At 39.0% G+C, this 18,565-nt stretch overlaps 1 protein-coding gene and 1 long non-coding RNA gene across 2 annotated transcripts; both read right to left on the reverse strand.

Annotated features, from left to right (window-relative positions):
- Window positions 1-430: 430 nt before the first annotated feature.
- On the reverse strand, window positions 431-3,951 carry LOC105041978 (pectinesterase). The gene is made up of 2 exons (XM_010919062.3): window positions 3,019-3,951; window positions 431-1,523 (listed from the first exon to the last, which is right to left on the reverse strand). Exons 1-2 carry the CDS (start codon window positions 3,881-3,883, stop codon window positions 826-828), a joined length of 1,563 nt encoding a protein of 520 aa, XP_010917364.1. The 5' UTR covers window positions 3,884-3,951; the 3' UTR covers window positions 431-825.
- Window positions 3,952-8,850: 4,899 nt separating this feature from the next.
- Window positions 8,851-18,452, reverse strand: LOC105041977 (uncharacterized). Its single transcript, XR_831454.4, has 3 exons — window positions 18,296-18,452; window positions 16,792-17,008; window positions 8,851-9,816 (listed from the first exon to the last, which is right to left on the reverse strand). It is a non-coding gene; the product is annotated as an uncharacterized lncRNA (long non-coding RNA).
- Window positions 18,453-18,565: the final 113 nt, after the last annotated feature.

The following is an 18,565-nucleotide window of genomic DNA, read 5'->3' on the forward strand; positions in this document are numbered from 1 at the left end:
CTTTCTTCTCGAATCTTTCTCCCTCGTCGAGTTCTTCATCTACCATCCCCAAATGTTGCTTCTTATTCTATAGCAACGTAGTTACCAAACATAATTTTTATTTTTTTATTTTTACTCAATAATAAAAATTAAAAAAATTAAAAATATTTTTTAAAAATTAAAAATCAAAAAATAAAAAGTGTAACCAAACGCATCCTAAGATTATTACCTCCATTTAACATACAATAGCAAAACCCAGATATAATGGACCAAAATAGCCAACCATAAAATCATCCACAGGAATAGAAATTGGTTCATTTACCAATCCACAATCGCCATAACCACAGGTCTTACTGAACAATTAAGATTGACTTCTCGAATCCCTCTTTATGGTCTAATTAGGTAATTTACGAGTAGTAAAATAACAAGTCGATAGTTGTGGAACTACACATGAATGCAACACTTCGTGGCTTGTCGCCTGTTAGAAGTAAAAAAGACATTATACATTAGTCACAATCCTTCTAGGAGCCTAATAAAACTTCCCAGCCGAAACACAAAGTTTAGCTTTAATTGCATCTCTTTATTCCAAAAAATACCTCTTCCTTGCACCACTAAATACATATCCATGTGATCCCATATCCCTCTTCAATAATTACTCCATGCCCATCTCCTTCTTAGGAGCAAATTGCTTAGAAATTAATACTACAGGACCGATGCCTACATACAAAACAAGTCAAACATTCTCATGTCAACATCGACACATATCTAGCATCATGCCAAAGAATACGAAACAGGCAACTCGGCACCAAATATCCTTTCTCCTCTCTCACACTCCATATTAATTTGTCACACCGTCAAACCAGAGGTGTACTTGACCCCAGTGGAGGGCAGCCAGAGGTTCCCATCAATAAACTGACCCACGGTGAAATTAACCGCCTCAGCCGAGTTGGTCATAACGTGGTACCCGGTCCACTTGACTCGGCCAGCCAGCCCCGAACCGGGCCCGGAGTTCATGTACTCGGCATAGTAGAGCGTATCGAGCGCGAAGTTCCCGTCCCACTCGAGCCAGCCCTCGGGCCGGAGCAATCCCCCGAGATAAGACTGCATGAAAACGGTCCGGGAGTACTCCTTCCACGGCCGGCCCAAATAGGTGGCGGTCGAGTTGGTGAACCCGGCCAGGTCGGAATCGGCAGAGATGTTGCAGAATTGTAGGGCGAAGCCGGTATTCTGGTTGGGGTCCTTGCGGCCGTGGGCCGTGACGGAGTTCTTCTGGTCAGGAAGCGGGCGGCGGGCGAGGAGGACGCAGTTCTGGAAGACGGCGGCAGCGTTGCCGAAGACGAAGTCGACAGTGCCGGTGATGAGGCACTCGCGGTAGAATTGGCGGAGGGCGTGGGCGTAGAGGGTGTCCTGGTAGCCAAGGAAGCTGCAGCGGTAGTAGACCGAGAGGTCGGAGTCGGAGCGGAGGGCCACCGCCTGGTGCTTCGAGGGGCCCGCCGTGTTCTCAATTGTCAAGTCCCGGGCGATGAACCCCTTGCCGGAGACCGCTGCACGCATGGCCACGCACACAAACACACACGTGTGTCAGCATCTTCGAATTTGGACCATTAGGACCACTCAAAAGTCTTACATCAGAGACAACCTTGCCGACTTTACAACATACCGAGATATGCTTTGCCCACTTCGTATTATGTCACCCAGTGCAGATTTGTAAGTGCTTGAAACATGGAGCTTTTATCGTTTAGATTACCACAAGCATTAAGGATTGTTTTGCCGTTTTCGCTTGAAAGTAGTACTATAAGTACCTTTAATTGTGCTTAGAAATCCAGAGTGCCACAATGACTTGAACGGGATGAGAAACAGAGGCGAAATGATGATTTTGTCCTCCTCGCTTTCACCGAGTGTCACCGAATTGCTGGGAGAGATCAGAGAAGACGACAAAAAACATCAATTATTCCCTCTGATCACAGCCGGATACAGGGGTTTGGACTATGTGATCCCATCAGGGCCATTTGGATGGACTTCATATGATCAGACGGACAGAGATATATGAGAACGTCGGTGCGGCTCCCGTCCAACCTGGATATATGTACATTGGACCCCACGCGCTCAAACTGGGGGAGGGGGAAGGAGGTCAGATCGTTGTCACTTCACCTAAATGCACGTAAGTCTCAGCTAGATCCAAAGGATATAATATCCTCCAATTACCAACAACTATTAACCTTTTAGTTCTTAGGAATGATGAGTAGTTGCTTACCATACACTTACCCATTATGATTGGCATAAAAACTCAATAATTTTGATCAAAAGAGTGATGCTATTCAGGCTCCAGAGCCACGTCGACAATAGTTTGCAGTACGTGCCTCCTTCGTACCAATTAGGCAGGCGTGATAGGGCCCACATTTTTTTTTTAAAGCTTTTTCTGTTGTAACGTCCTCGTAAATGCTACTAAATAATAAAAGAGTCCTCGTAAATGCTACTAAGTATACAAGAGACACCGAACACCAAAAATCCAAACGACACGCCACACATTTCGCGGATCTTGACCTTTGCCAGTACAACTCCCCCACTTCAAAAATATCCCCTTATGCAAAAACAATACTAAAAGGATAAAGTCTTTGACCAGCATTAATTCAACTCAAAGGAAGACGAAGTAGATACGAGTAAGAGACTAAAGAGTAGGCCATCCCTAAAAGAGTAGGCATCCATATCTCAGTGCTTCTATCTATTTTTTTATTATTCTTTTATATGGTAAAAGTTTTGATTGTTCATTTAAATAATTAAGTATTTGAGGCAAGCTGCTAGTTCGATATCAAGTGACCACCGGGAACTAAATAACGCTTACACCAAGATTTGAGGTAGAATTATTTCGAGAATGACTTCTTATCCCTGGTTTGTAGCTTATTACTTATAAATTATCCTTCTGGAAGAACAATTATATAAAAAAATTAATGATTTTAAAATTAAATGTAAAGTATTTTCTCTGCTTATCGGAAAATAAGAAAGAAATCAAAAGCTAGAATAGTGTCTCTGGTTACTCACCGAAAGTGGCGCTCCGGTAGGTGGTCCAGCCGTCGACGAAGTTACGGCTGCCGGAGATGATGGTCTGGCCCATGCCGTCGCCGACAAGCATTATATTCCACCACTTCTTCTTAATGTCCACGTTCTCGTTGTACACCCCTCTCTTCACGTAGATCACATACCTCTTCGTGCTCTCCGTCGGCGCCGCCTCCACCGCCGCCCCCACCGTCGTGTACTGCCCACTTCCGTCCTGCGCCACCACCGCGTCCGCCGCCACCGCGCCCGGTGCCTGCAGCAGCCTCCGGTCCCCCGCTGATACCCATTTGGGGAACCCCTCGCTCACCTTTCCCAACAGCCTTCGCCGGCCGGCATTCCCGCCGCCGGATCCGGCGACAACCTGACGAAGGCCGTCGGCGACAAGGGAGGTGACGGTTTCGAGGCCGCCGCCGACAAGGGAGCCGACAACGCTGCTGGTCCCATCGAGGGACTCCTTGCAGGTGTCCTGATTCCCGAGGGCGGCGCTCAGCCAGGAGCGGAGGTCGGAGCGGCGGTTGCCGGTGCCCTCGGCGGCGGAGGAGGTGGCCGTGGAAGTTCTGGAGGCCTGGGAGGCGGAGATGGTCAAGGAGAGCTCGTCGGAGGAGAGGTCGAGGAGGTCGAGGCAGTCTGAGATGGCGGAGGAAAGGCGCAGGTCGCCGCCGAGGACGCCGGAAAAGGTGGAGATGACGGAGATGAGCCTTTGGATCTCGTCGAGTGTGGAGCTGAGGGTGGAGAGGAAGGAGCTCGAGGGGGCGAAGGAGCTCCCCAGCGACGTGGAGTTTGTGAGAGAGAGCGCCGGCGAGAGGAAGAGGAGAAGAAGAAAAGCGACGGCGATTGGAGAACGAGCCATTTGAGATCACGGAGAAAGAGAGAGAGAGAGAGAGAGAGAGAGAGAGAGTATTAATGGGGAAAGAGCGGTGAGAGAGAGTTTGGTAATGTCACGCTTTATAGAGATTAAAGAGCTGCGGGCCAGCTAGAGAGAGAGAGGAAAAGAGGTTTCTTTTTTTTTGATAAATAAGAGAACAAATCTTTATTAGAAGAAAGAGTTTTTTTTTTTTTTTATGGACAGGAAAAAGCGCTTCAGTGAGTAGATCGAAAGGGGAGTTGGGTTGCCACGCTTTCTATTAATTGAAAGCTTTGTTATCCCGGTTGAGCCTCCACTGGATGGGAGCTCTGTTTCTTTAAATTAACGAAGCGGAGAGAAGGACGCAAACCAAAATCTCTATTTATGATGCTATTTTTCTGATTGATATTTGGCCAGTGTATTTTTTTATATTTGGAGTTCTATTATTTTCCGTCCTAAAGTAACGGCACGCGCGTGCGAATACTTGCTATTTATTGTTAAGTGAATCTCAGATGCACGAGATGACTCTTTTTCATTGTTTTGATTGTTGCATCTGGGCCGGACCATACTCCTACAAGTTGCATTAAAAGATCATTTTGCAGCGTTTTATGTTACGGCACATTGGTAATTGTGATGAAAAAGACTTTAAATTAGATAAGATAGTGGTTGGTAAAGCCATAGTTAGTGTTACTTTAATGACACAACCAGGCAGCTCTTATCTAAGAAAGAAAAATATAAATTTTAATTTACTACAACTACAAACCCATTAAACCAAATACCGGGAATGTAGTTGCAAATATAACCCCAACTACCTGCATTTTCTATTTGCATATATCCAAATGCTATCTTGCAAAACTAAAATTTTGTAGGTAAAACATGTTTGATTGAAAAAAATTAAACTTTGTACCAAGATTAGAGATAAGTGACTTTCATTTTAATAATTTAGTTAGAAAATATTGTGGAGGGAGACTTTAGTCCCATTAGAGATATTCTGTTAGGCCTTCTTTTCTTAAGTAGAATTGTCAATTTGGATTGGATCCGTCGGATTGACCCATCCCACCATATAAATGGAAGGGATTGGATTTATATTTTAGCAACTCATTTAAAAGCTGGTCAAATGACTCATTCTGTTTGGATCGGCGGATTAGGACGGATTGAGGCAGGTCAGGACGAACTCACCTATATATATATATATATTTCAAAAGAGGGTTCTAATGTTATTGAAGAGATAATTGATGAAAAAGAGGAAGAGGATGAAGAATTGAATGATGAGGACCACAATAATGATATGGAAGATAATTTTTTGAGATTTTGATTTACTTCTAAATTAGTTAAAAAATTAAAATTTAAAGTCTTTTAAATTTATATTATATTAAGTATTTAGTTTAAGTTTGACAATTTTATTTTATGACTCTAAAAATTGAGATGTGAGTTTTTGATAGGTTGATTTGAGCTTTAATTGAATATGAAATTTAATTTATATTACTGTTTATATTTTTTTTTGAATTTTGACAGATTAGACCATTTAACCTGCGGCTCATGGTGGGTCAAATTGGATTGGAATTTTTTCAATCCGTCAATTAAACGGATCAGTCCATCTCAACCTATTTAGAGATGAATCGGAGTGTATCAGAATAGATTGTAGTGGGCCGGTCTATCTTGATAATTTTATCTTTAAGAGATATCTTTTGGATCTAAGCTCAAAGATAAAATTCTGACAGCCGAAGACATATCAATAGGATCCAAGAGCTCAACGTGTAAACTGCAATATATTTGAATGTCAAAATGAGCAATATTTTTTATTGAAATAGAGTCGGATCCGTCGTATAAGTCCAAAATTCTCTACCCACAACAGAAAAAATTTTATTTTCACTCGATTACACAGAGAAATAGAAATATCTAAATTCTTCGAAACATAATCACCATACTTTTCTAGTATTCAAAATCTATTCCCATTCTTATTTTAATTCTACCCTCTCTCTCTCTCTCTCACATCCATCAATTTATTTTTATTAAAGAAATATTTTATTTATTTATTTATTTGCCTAATCCATTGATCACCATGATCATGTGATTATTTCCTCGGGGTTTTTTTTTCCTCAAAAGGACATGAGGCCCGACATGAAGGACACCGTCACTGCTTGGAAAGATACTGCAAGGTGAAGATACTTTAAGACCCCGTCCGAGATCACGCATCCATGGGAGGGCCGCTGCAGCCAAATTAGACCAAGGAAACAGGAGATACACCAGGATACGCACAGCACCGCGTGTCGGCGCTGGCTACCAATGTAGACTCTGGCCGGTTGAGCTATCGACACGTAGTAATCTTGGCCAGTGTAGTGAGAGAAAGTACGCGGAACTCTCTCCCGTGTGGAACCCACTGCTATCGGCATGCACTTTGCTTCAGCTGCAATCATCTCTACATCAATAAGAGGTTGGTTGGGTCATGCATCTTTTACGTAAAATATGGCCTTCTCCTAACTAACAAACGTTGCACTTTTGCATGTAAAATGTCCGGTTAGTAATTTTGGAGAGCATGGACACACTTGATTTGTTATGCATGCCCAAGGTTTAATGCTTCCGTAAAAAGATCACTTCATGGAGTCTATGAGTCAAAATTTTCAGACCATATATGTTGCTGATTGGATCTTTTACCATTTCTGATTCTGCCGACACCTCGAGCTCCAAATGAAAGCAACGTGTTGTACCCCCCCCAAAAAAAAAAGGCAACGCGTGTATGGTTCAGCCGTCACACTCTATTCGTTGTCGCTGGGATATGAAAGCACCAGTTCCTTGGCATGAATTAGAATATACTTAACCCGTCATAGTATAGATGTTCACTTATTCAATGCGAAATGTTCGGCTCGTCCCTTCAATTCTTTCATTTCGCTTTAGAACTCTATCCCAACCCCATACATCACTCTCCATGGAATAAACATCCCACGTTCTTCTTCACTTATTCTAGTCCATCTCGCATTCAATTCCCTCACAGGCGAAACTGTCCCACCACCCAACGCTATTTAATTTACGTGGTTTGAATCTTTGTGCTCGTGGTAGGGTCACCTTCTCTTATTCCAGCGGACGGGCTCCTCTAAAGTTTTGTGATGGACGTGGTATCAGACCTGCACTGTTCTGAGCCAAGTGACCACTGTCCTTTTAATAGTAGAACCCCATTCATTGTTTAGTGGATAGACTGTAACGATTTCTTCTTTTTTTTTAAAGAAACACGAGTCATATACTGAGCCAGTGCATGCTTTTCCTCCCAATAGGTTATGCCACGACTTGATTATGGTCCGCTTAAAGGGAGATCAGCTATGGGAGCTGACAAGCGGATGATGAGACTGTGGAAATATCCTTGGTTTTTATTAACAAGCAATCCTCCATGATTTCTATCACTCATGTTGGTTTTTATAATTTCAATATGTGGTCTATTCAATGCAGTCAAAAAAAGCTAACTTCAGAAGAATTTAGAGCAGAATCATGGATATTCCTTATTCTCTTCCTATTGTCTGATTTTCATTGAGGTTTTTATTATTCATCATTTTTTTCCCTTTCAAATTGATCTTGTTCTCTCTTCCGAGATGTAAATTATTTTATATTTATTAATAGAAGGTGGATAGCTTCTTTCAGTCTCTCTTTAAAAAGAGAGAGACGGCAGATATTAAAGTACCTCCTTTATTAGTAGCATATGAACAAGCACCACATCTTAACGACATGCTGGCCTTTGTAGAAAGTTTGATGCTTCGTCTTTTGCGAAGCCCTTTAATGCAGCTTTTTTCTTTTGAGTAATTAAGATTTCTTAAATCACCGTTACTCTTCTATTTTCTTATTATTTTTGCAGCAAAACCGCGTCCAGGCCTCAAAAAGACCTTATAAAGCATTCTCCATTTTAACACCATAGATTCCTTTGTGATTGTTCTGGCCATTTTTTCTCTTTTTATGTTCAACTACGCGGAAACCACCACCTTGGCCATGAGTCCATGACCACTCGGGATCAAACAGTGCGTAACAAATAGAAGATTGTGATCAGCTCCTCCACTCTGCAGGTCACGATTCACCATTTGCCTGTCATCTTAGTTTTTGGAATAGTTCCAATCCACGAAAAGAATCCAAGAAGACCGCCTTCGAGATATTAACTTTCTAGTCATTATAAATACAAATTAGCTATCTGCTGTTCACAACTCAGGGGTCATTTTACTATTTGTTTATTGTCCAAGTTTTACGATGATAACTTCCATCAGCGACAAAGGCGCAAAATTATTTTTCATGGTTTTCATAAATAGTTTCATATATTTTGGTTCAACAATAATACTTTTCATATAATATGCTATGTACCTGATAGTGAAAGAAAGTTCTCCATCCTTTCTTGAAAGACATACAAACCGACCAAATCAACCTGGAAAATACAGAAGCGACGAAACAAAATTCCACCATATATTTTGGTTTATGCAAGATACTACAAACAATCAACTTTGGTTTTGTAGCACAAATCGATAGTCCTCAAAAAAACAACAGCCAAAAAATTTTGATAATGTATCCAAAAAAGTATTTTTAATGCCCCGTTGTCCGGCTTACAAAACCAAAGAAGATCTTAGGACGTGGGAATGTGCACACAGAAAGAGGGGGGAGTATCTTGCTTTTGCTTTCACAATATCTGGCACTCTATGATGCTTGATATATAATCATAATCCATTCTTATTAGGCATGCAGTCAAAATGAGCAAATGATTTGCTCCAAAAAAAGAATAATAGAGCAAATGGATGAGACTTCTTAGATAACCATTGAAAGCTTGCCAAGAGCTTTGCTCCAGCTCACAGAATAGTCCATGTAAATTGGAAATAAAGAACCCAAGGTCTCCCTGCAATATCAAGCAACAGAAGATATTGTGCAATAATCCATCTTTCATGGAATGAAGATCCCAAGGTTTTCCTTCTATATCAAGCAACAGAAAAGACAGCTATTCAACAGTGTAGTGAAGAGATGAGAAATCGAAGATTGTTGTCAAAAAAGTTTCGACTTTTCTAACAACAAATGCTGAAGAAGACAGGCTTCGGCAATATTTCTTATAGCACACATATGCTTTTCAAAGAGGGTTATGCAAATATATGCCCTACTTTTACTACAATGCTGGAATTTTGAGCAAAAGTAAAAGTTTTCAACTAAAATGATTAAAACTTTGGTAGAATTCTTGACCAATAGCCATCCAAATGATATTGGAGCCAGAAAATCATGGGGCTGCATGGTAGCATATGCAATTCTAATGGTATAATAATGCACTAATAATGAGCTTGGTATGCAGGATACATATGACGAACTATAAGCTGTAATCTCTTGCATACAAGCACACAGATATTCTGACATCAGGAGTCATCATGAAATTGTATGAAGAACATCCACCGGCAGGTGAAACATATTCTGATTTCTGAGTTCCAACATCACCTTCTCATCCTTCTGCCGATGCAATTTTAGCGCCATTGATTGGAATGCCTGGTAAACATGGTGAAATAAGAGTATAAATAGTGATATTTCTTTTTTGAGAAAAACAGTGAGTGTTTGCATGAGAGTGAGAGTGAGTGAGTGAGTGTGTGTGTGCACGTGTGTGGGAGAGAGAGAGAGAGAGAGAGAGAGAGAGAGATTTTAAAAGAAAAGAGTGCCCTTCTGTAAAATAGAAGTTGTTATTATAATGAGCTCCAGAGAGAGTCTGATGAAGCCAATCTGGTTCATGCCACCATGGTATGTTCCTTCTGCTGTATGTGGTGTTTTGGCTTGGAAGCCTTCAGTTTCAATCTCCTACTGCTTGGCTATCTTTTGCGGTCTACTTTTGTTTGGTTATAAACTGGCAGTCCATGCGGTTTGAGTTATCACCTGCTACTCTCCACCATTTCTCCTGTTTCACCCCTTTAGCTCTTGTTTGCTGACGCCCATGTGAGCGACCACCTCTATATCATTTATCAATCAAATGGTTGATCATCTACCATGGTTTTACTCTCGAAAAGAAATCTATTATTGAATTTGCATCTATACATATTATATATGTTAGCCCTTTGCTCTACAAGGGCATAATTTTCTTGGGCGTCTTTAAAGAGACTGGTTTGAAAACATTCACAACAGTTTAACCTTGGCATATAAGAAACAACAAGCAATATTATCCATCTTTGCTTCTCAATGGTGCAGTTATTACAAAAGAAAAGCCAAGAAAGATAACAAGCAATTGTCCTTTGGTCACCACTCCTGGAAACTAACTTTATAACCAAGCAGCGAGTGTACTGAGAAACTCAGAAAATATAGCCATCTTCTCTAACCCACATTTTAACCTGATTTGTTTAGATTGATGACCAGAAAACTATGTTATGTATTATTATCAATAATTAAATGGAAAACATTCCCAACCAATGAAAAAACAAATCCACAGCAAGACTTCCACATAGCATGAAAACAATAAAAATGCAAAGCAAATAGAGGAAGAAAAATACTAAGTTACAAGTCTAAGTACCTTAAATAGTGCAAAGCAATGGATGAGAAGAAATGATTAAAATATTTTCACCAATTAATAACATGAAGGGCAACGGAAACCTGATTGAACACTGGAAATTTCTATTTTAGATTTATGTTGCAAACAAGATGGAAAAAGAAAAAGGAAAAGAAAAGGAAACTTGTGCAATAAACTGAGAACCATAAATGATAGTTTTGATGAGCCATAGATAACTATAAGTATATTTGAGTTGAAAACAGAATCTTCTCAGAAAATAACTGGGTCAAATATTCCAAGGAGAGCTCTCCTGGAGTTCAGCAATTGCATCAATGGCTGTCAGCTTCTTGATCTACAATTGCTACATACACGGAGTAACTAATACAAAGGCAATGTACACATCCTATACCATTTAGAAACCACTCGGCCAATTCTGTAGCTGGTGAGGCGTTATTAAAGATTTATTTTTTTATTCTGGCCAAAAGTCAGAGAACATGTGAAAGGCCAAAGGCATTACGAGTCCCTTGTTGATCTATAATTTTGCAGGGTTTTAGAGGTCATACATCTATGCCAGCCATAACAGAGGAAACATGCCAATAGGTCACAACCACTGTATGGTAGTGGAACCAAAAAACCTGATGTAGATGCTCTGGAAAAGCATGAATGTCAGAATTGTTAACACTAAGATGCTTAAAACTGCCCAGAAAATCCAGTGTGTCAAGATAGCTTTGAAGTGATGGAACTACAGTTCAACGGATTAAATAATAACTTACAGCTGCAAAGAAAAAAGAAGTGGCTCCACCTAGATTTCTCTAGAAGCAGTATGGGTCAAACTTGGTAGGGACATTCCACATTAGACTTGGTTTTAGACCAAGCAGCACCTCGTCAAGGACAGAACATCCAGATGCTAGAGATGCTGGTAATTTCTAATACATTCTAATATTGATCAACTAGGGACTTTACAAGTTTGGGTGGGACTGGACATTACCATGGTGATCAAGCATCTCTAAGGAAATCTCAGTAGCCTTCTCCATTCATATCATGCCATAATTGGTCCATCTGTTCATCGAACTTGCAGATTATCAGATAACATTTATCCTTGGTGAGGGCAATATGGTGGCTGATTATCTAGTGAAACAGTGCTGTGAAAGCAAGACCACAGAATTGGAACATATAATGATTGGATCATGTAAACTTAATTTATGTTGACTTTAGCAACCATCCACAAAGAGTTGAAATGACAATGCCTATCCCCTGTTCATATTATATTTACTGGTTTGTCAGTTCGAAAGGCCATACAGCCATCGTGGTTTCAACAGTTTGGGACACTACCATACTTGTGGGTTCTGTAAGATTGTAACCTAAATGTATGTTGATTTCAGCCAGGATAGTCTGAAAAAAATTCTATCATCTCAGTTTATTCTTTTTCTTTACAAAAATTAATAGTTAATATTAATTTTTTGCCAAGGACTCAAAAATTGCAATTTTCTTGCACCACAGTCAATATGGAACTGTCCTATGGATATTTGAGAAAAAGTCAATTTTTAATGCTTCTTATATTTACAAGATTATCAGTTCCAAAGCCATGAACCCATCTTAAAAGCAATTGAAACTTTGTTTGATAATTTCCCAATGGAAGTTGAGAACTGAGGTGTGAATTAAAGCTTGTCCTAAAGCAGAGAGTAGGTTTAATCGAACTAATATCTTAGGACGAGCCAACTCTGTTAAGACCTGTTTTGGGAAATTTGAAGGATAAAATGAGGCATCACTGACCATGAATCAAGAGCAGATATGTCAGAAATCTTATATCTGTGAACTCAACAAGGTGCTCTTAGACATGGTAGAATATCCTTACTGCAAGAGAACTAGTTGTGAGTGGTTAATGTACAAAAAGTGGGTAATCGTTAGTGGGAGTTATGCTGTTAAGCAGGATGACCCAAAATTTACCATTTTGGCTATCCTTCATCAAAAGTAACATTATCATGGTGGGCAAGTGATTTAGCAATACTTGGAGTTAAGTCTTGTTGGCTTGTGAGGTTGTATACAGTCAAAGTATTTATAATTTTGCCACATGGCTCTCCTTTTCTTTGATTGTGGCTTTTATCAGCTCAACTCATATCCAAATCAAAATTTCTTGTACCAATGTTGCATATGATGGGATTTGGTTGACCAGACATATCAGTATATCAGATGGTTCTCCTACAGATGTTCATGTGGGGCTGTAGACTGCTATGACCTTACTTTAACAGGATCTGTTATATGGAGGCTTGTACAAACAGTGTCCTTGTTTGGAGGTTTAGAGTCTATAGACTACTACTGCACTGCAACATCATCCTTTGTCGCACTACCTATCCCTTCTGGTAATGGAGAATCACATTGACGGTCACGAATTACCATTATTGTGAAAATTCTACTTGTTACAGGTAAGGTGCCATTAATCTGCAAGCCAAACACAGACATTAGGAAAGAAAATCTTGATTTCAAAAGTCATGTGGAACAAGGGTCAGATTTGACAATAAAAGTTATCTTTGGAGGCAGATGGTCGACCTTTATCTCATTCCTCATCTAAAGGCACAATTTCTTGGACTGAGAGATGAAAAAAGTATATCAAAAAAAATGAAGAAAAAGATATATATATATATATATGCAGAGTGGTTATGATGTCATGCAGTGAATGTTCAGAAACCAGTCTTTATTCTAGTTCTCAGCGAACAGCCAATTTCTTAATTCTTTGAGACATCTTAAAAACATTAGAAACTTCAAACCCAGTGCTTCATTTGAAAAAAAAGGCACCTATCTCATGATAACAAATAAGATGCCACCCAATCAAGAGGGAATGAGGGAAACCATGATTGACTTGTTTCGGAAAAAAAATTTGTAAGAGAAATGAACTCATTGCCGTTGGTGTGCCAGTAGTGGATATTTCAAGAACATTTCCTAGAAGTTAAGACAAAAATAAACTCACTGTTTGATCTGGAGCCTAAATTGAGAAAATATATAGCTATGAATGTAAAACACTGCAAATCACTGTTGGTTGTCCATGAATGGGCATCATCAGCTGATGGGGGCTGGAAACCCATTCCCTTATGCCACAAGACCTTAACTCCTATTGTATCAAATTTCACAATAAAGAACCTGATGGATGGATGAACAGAGTCAAACATCATCAAGGAGGTGGCAAATGACATGGGTGCGTTAAAAATGGTGTTGGTACAAGATTGAAAGCGAACCTAGACACTTCATTGTCACAAAGGCCCCTGAATGCCCTTCAAACCATCCTTAGTCCAGCTAAGGATGGAAGGTTGCACTTGAATCACAAATTTCAAATAGGCTTAAAGTGTTGAAAGTCAGGTCAGCTTGTAGCTTTAGAGGCATTTAATTGTCAATCAATCAAAAAATATCACATCACCATGATCATAAAGCATAGAATTTGGTATGAAACCACTTTCAACATGTCCATCATCAAGCAAGCTCTCCAAGCCAAAAAAAACCAAAGTTGTGTCAATGCAATTCGAGGCTGCAAATCGAAGGCCAGAATCCATCATCCTAGGGGTATGGATGGCAACACCATCAGTACGGTTTAGATGGCAGAAACACTGCCATCAGTTGGTTACTAACTCTTAATCGACCTAAGTCTGTTGATGGTAGTTAGTATACTGTCCTTACCCAACTAATAGCAGTTAGGTCACCATAAATTGATTTTTAGTGACCAGGTCACCTTTAAGGCTGAGATTTTGTCTCTAGAATCCTTCTTTTGCAAGTTTTTTGAATTTTAGTCAAGTTCTAAGGGATCCCATGACTTTCTATCATTATGAGGGCCCTAAACTACTATAAGTATCCCTTGTTCCCTACTTTCTGATCATATTGAATATTGTTGAATTTAGAAACTCTATTCTAGCATTTTCTTTAGTGTGTGACTTCGCCATTCTAGGGTGTCACTCTATAGCAACTTTCATGCAACTTGAAGGCCTCTTCTTCCTGGGCAACTTTGGAAGATCCTGTGCAAAGTCAATGCAACATCAATGGATACATGGGAAGCCTAAGAGAAGACTAGTGCAACTCTGGTCAGTTTGAGGGGATCAATTGGTGAGAATCCATCTAGTCATCCTAATTTAGATTTTTTAAAAAAATTTACTTTTTGATTCCAGATTAGCCTTTTTCATTATATTTATATTCTTGCTTCCAAAATTATCGTAAAAAAAAAAAAACATTACTTTTTTTTTCAATTTTCTAGAAAATCTCAATTCCTATCTAGGGTAGGAGAGGATTTGTTTTCCTTATCGAGTTTATCCTTGTACTTTTTGTAACTTAGATCGTCTCATAGGAATCTAGAGCCTATTACTTCCACGACCTAGATTAGGTTAACCTTTTTGCTTCTGTACGTGCAAGTTGATCTCATGTAGCTGGATTCCTGGTCCTATTAGTCAAAAGGGTTTAACAATATTAGCATGGTTAAAACCAGGGCAATACCCAGTCTCAAGCCTTGCATAGTGTTTTTTTCAACAAGCGCCTGATGGTGTACTTTTACATTATATCTTTAAATGATTGGCGATGCCCACAGAGTTATTAAGAATTCTACATTAAAATGGTCAATCGTGGTCAAGCTTCAGGAGGAATTATATTTGGTCCCTTGTAACTTTATCTTTAATTAAGAAAACTTTTCACTTTCATGAATGCAAGTTCTATGATAAATTGGATAGAAAATAGACCTGTCCAATTGTCTACAGGAGATTTTAATGGATTTAATGCTCATAAACAGTGGCTAGTATCCATGTTTCTATTAGGGCTAGGGAAATTCTTGGTATCGTGCATATAAGTGTAGAGCAGAAATCCGAGAAAGATTCAAAACAGGTGCAGTATCTCTAAATCTAACAATCATATAAGAGATTTTTAAGTTTGGGGGGCTGGATTCTCCATGTAAAACTCTATCAGCTGTAGTAAAATTTAGATTGGTAGTCTTCACAGGATAGCACAAGCAAATAATCTATAATTAACAAGATTCATTATATATTCTAATTTAATATAGCACATAATACACAGATATAGGTCTGCAATGGACCCTCTTCAGTAGTGCATAACATGTAAATGACCATTAAAATTTCATGTATGTCTTAAATAAAACCCGATAGAGCTTGATCTAAGACTAATCATAACCTTAATTACCAGAAGCGGGTGCAGGTTTGGGAACGGATTCAGGGGTCGGTGGGGGAAGTGGATGCAGGTCTCTTATGTTTTTTTTTTTCTTTTTAATAAGGAAATGGGTGCAAGGATGAGTCTAGAAGGAGGTTTCAAAGTTAGTGATTCCTGCAACTGACTTGAACTTGACTTCATCACCTTTGATTCAGAGCATATAATCTTCTCGATGCATCTAAAGATTCTGATGTTTTTCTTGGAACTGATATAGACTTCAAAACCATCACAATCCCCAGCAATTGTTCTTTTACTTTCTATTGGCACTAAATGGGTTCCTGTAGTTGTACAAGAGTACATAGTGGCTTGATACATAGGAAGCAATTCGACATACAAAAGCTGGAACAAAAGGCTTAGCTTTAATGATCTGTTATTGGTTGCTAGTAACATCATTAGCATGAGTAATTGAAAGAGCCTCTCTTGAATGCTTGCAGCTTATATCAGATCCAGACAGAAGTAAGAGAAATATTCTTGCCAATTGGCTAATATAGTGATAAGTCATATAGGCCAACATCCCTCCAAGTGCTGCATTAGTAGAGCATGCTAGCATCTCGTTAGAAAAAAGAAAGAACAAGTATGATGAATTAGCTTGGTGCAACTACAAGATATTCTACTATATCAACACAAGAAGATAACCCTGTACAAAAGGGGGTCGTTGATAATGATAGAAGAGCGAGGAAAGCCAGGATCATGATTGTGTCTACAAGTATCATGTAGAGACTTACAGAGGTTTGATGTAATTGTTAAGTTTGCATTTGACATAAGTAAATGGAAGTCAAGGATCCTATGAAGATGACCCAAGTAGCTGGTGTTTTGGAGTACTGTACACATAATTGTGATAGTTATATAATGTTTGAGAATCACGACACTGCTACACACATTTTTGGGTCTAGTAGTTGTTGATGTCTTTCTTCCATCTACCTTTCAATTGACATGAACCATGAAAATTGGTAAGGTGTGACTGCATATGAGGATTGACATCGAGTTGATGGCATAATCACAAAATCATGGTCAACACTTTGGTGGAGCCTTCAAAAGAAAGGTGCTCAAATCACCAAATAAAGCCAGACATCATAAGACACTGCTTCAAAGATCTAGATGAGGATGCACTCTACAAAAGCAAATGGAATTTAGCCCTTACGTCTTCTCTGTTGGAGAGTGGCAGAAACCATTCCAATCTATTTGTTCTGTACATTTACAGAAAAAAGACACTTAGCTGCTAACAGCAAGATTTTTAATTGCAAGAGTTATTTACCGATGGATAAGAATGTCGGAATATCTGAGAATGAAAGAACCTAGTGGCCATAGACCTTGGATAAGATGGAATATGTTAACCAAGTCTCCACAAAAATGAATGCCCAAGAAGGAAGAAAAATCCTTGCACATTTGTAATCTCTAGCCACAAGCACCATCACTGGGAATCAAAACTTATATATAGATCAAGCTCCCAAATATTACTCCCGCAATAAACCCTGATCACAATGAATAGATGATTCTGGATTAGAAGTTAAAATATGAGATAACAACGATGCTGAAAAAGAACATAAAAGGTGTAGTGAAGTGCATCACAAGTCCACATCTTCATCTCACAAAAAGGTATTCCACAGGTAGGAACATATGTTATAGAAGGGCAAGAGATGATATACTAGTGAAGATAATTAACTAAATCTGGAAAAAGAGAATGTAGTTTGGCATATCTTCTATACAGTGTTTTAGTTGCGTATTGTTGGGGTATGAATAGGAATATATTCTTGTAGTGCAACCAACTACTTTTGTTGCGGTTACACCCAGCTTCCTTTTGTGTGATTGGTTTTAGTTTTCTTAAATTCGTTCAGGGAGAAAGAGAGAACAATGGTGACAAACATGCCTCGAAATATACATGGCATTATAAAGGATGAGAAACTCTCTTCTAGTTCTCTAGTCATAAATAACTAGTAAAACCATTAAATTTTTCTTCACATAAACTTGGTAGCCAAAAAATCTTATACCTAGGGTGACTTACTTTCTCTAAAACCTAGCACCTTTTTCCTTGATGTACATTCTTCGAATGGTTTACATGAATGTAGTGTTCAGTTCCTCGTTTCGGGAAACCAATCAGAATGATATATCAAACATGTTGTTTGTGAAAAATTCCACTAACGGAAAAGGACTTTCCAAGTAACTATAGAAATGAAACAATATCAAATGAATTTAGTACGCCCAAGTAGTATCTGAAGAGGTTCTCCACCAGTTGGTAATGTCATTCATGCTAAATGATCCCGCACAAGAATGAAACAATATTTGAACATTATGAACAGAAAAAGGGAAGAAAATTCCGGCAACTTAAAAGTTAATGTCACAACTCCTCAATTTACCACTCAGCTAGAAGTTTTATACACTTCACCTCATTTTAGATTAAATAACCAACTGGGTGTCCCGTTCTTTTCAATTTTGCATCGACTTGGACTTACTATCATATAAAGCCCAACCAACACGTTGTCTCCAATAACTTGCGATGCATACCACACATAAAAACTTACATTCATATTAGTTTATTTTCCTTTCATGGTTACGAATTTATCAGAGGGAAAAAGACATATTGATCAAGTATCAATCTAGTTATTCGTAACTTTTTTTTCGAGAAAGTTGCATCATTTTTTCCTTGTAGGTGATTAAAGAAAGTTGTTTTGGTCTCCAAATTATCATATTCCAAGATGCTTTAATGCACTCAATAAAAGAAGGCGAATCAAAAGAGCAAGAAGTGAAAAGAAGCATCGTACCTGCCTCCTCCTGTATTCCTCTTAACCGCTTCCTTCAGAATACAAGAACAGCATGTGAACGGTCTCCAAGCTTTTGACCTCAACCCAATCCCTTTGAAGCGCTCGAAACATCAACGAAAAAAGAGTATATATATTGAAGAAGGGTTCGATAGCGAACGAGAGACGGAACCAAGTAAAAGGGTCTCAGCGTTAAGAATTTAAAATTAGGTTAGCCGTCTATCTATAACAGGAAACAGCTTTGCTAATCTACGTGTTTCGGTGTCACGATAT

The sequence above is a fragment of the Elaeis guineensis genome, chromosome 3 (genome assembly GCF_000442705.2).
Source record: "Elaeis guineensis isolate ETL-2024a chromosome 3, EG11, whole genome shotgun sequence".
Taxonomy (NCBI): domain Eukaryota; kingdom Viridiplantae; phylum Streptophyta; class Magnoliopsida; order Arecales; family Arecaceae; genus Elaeis; species Elaeis guineensis.

Excerpts from the sequence above, each read along its gene's own strand:
- LOC105041978 (XM_010919062.3), bottom strand. The coding sequence starts at position 3,883 with ATGGCTCGTTCTCCAATCGCCGTCGCTTTTCTTCTTCTCCTCTTCCTC. Across the intron at positions 1,524-3,018 it reads CTACCGGAGCGCCACTTTCG|CGGTCTCCGGCAAGGGGTTC; the intron begins GTGAGTAACCAG and ends CCATGCGTGCAG.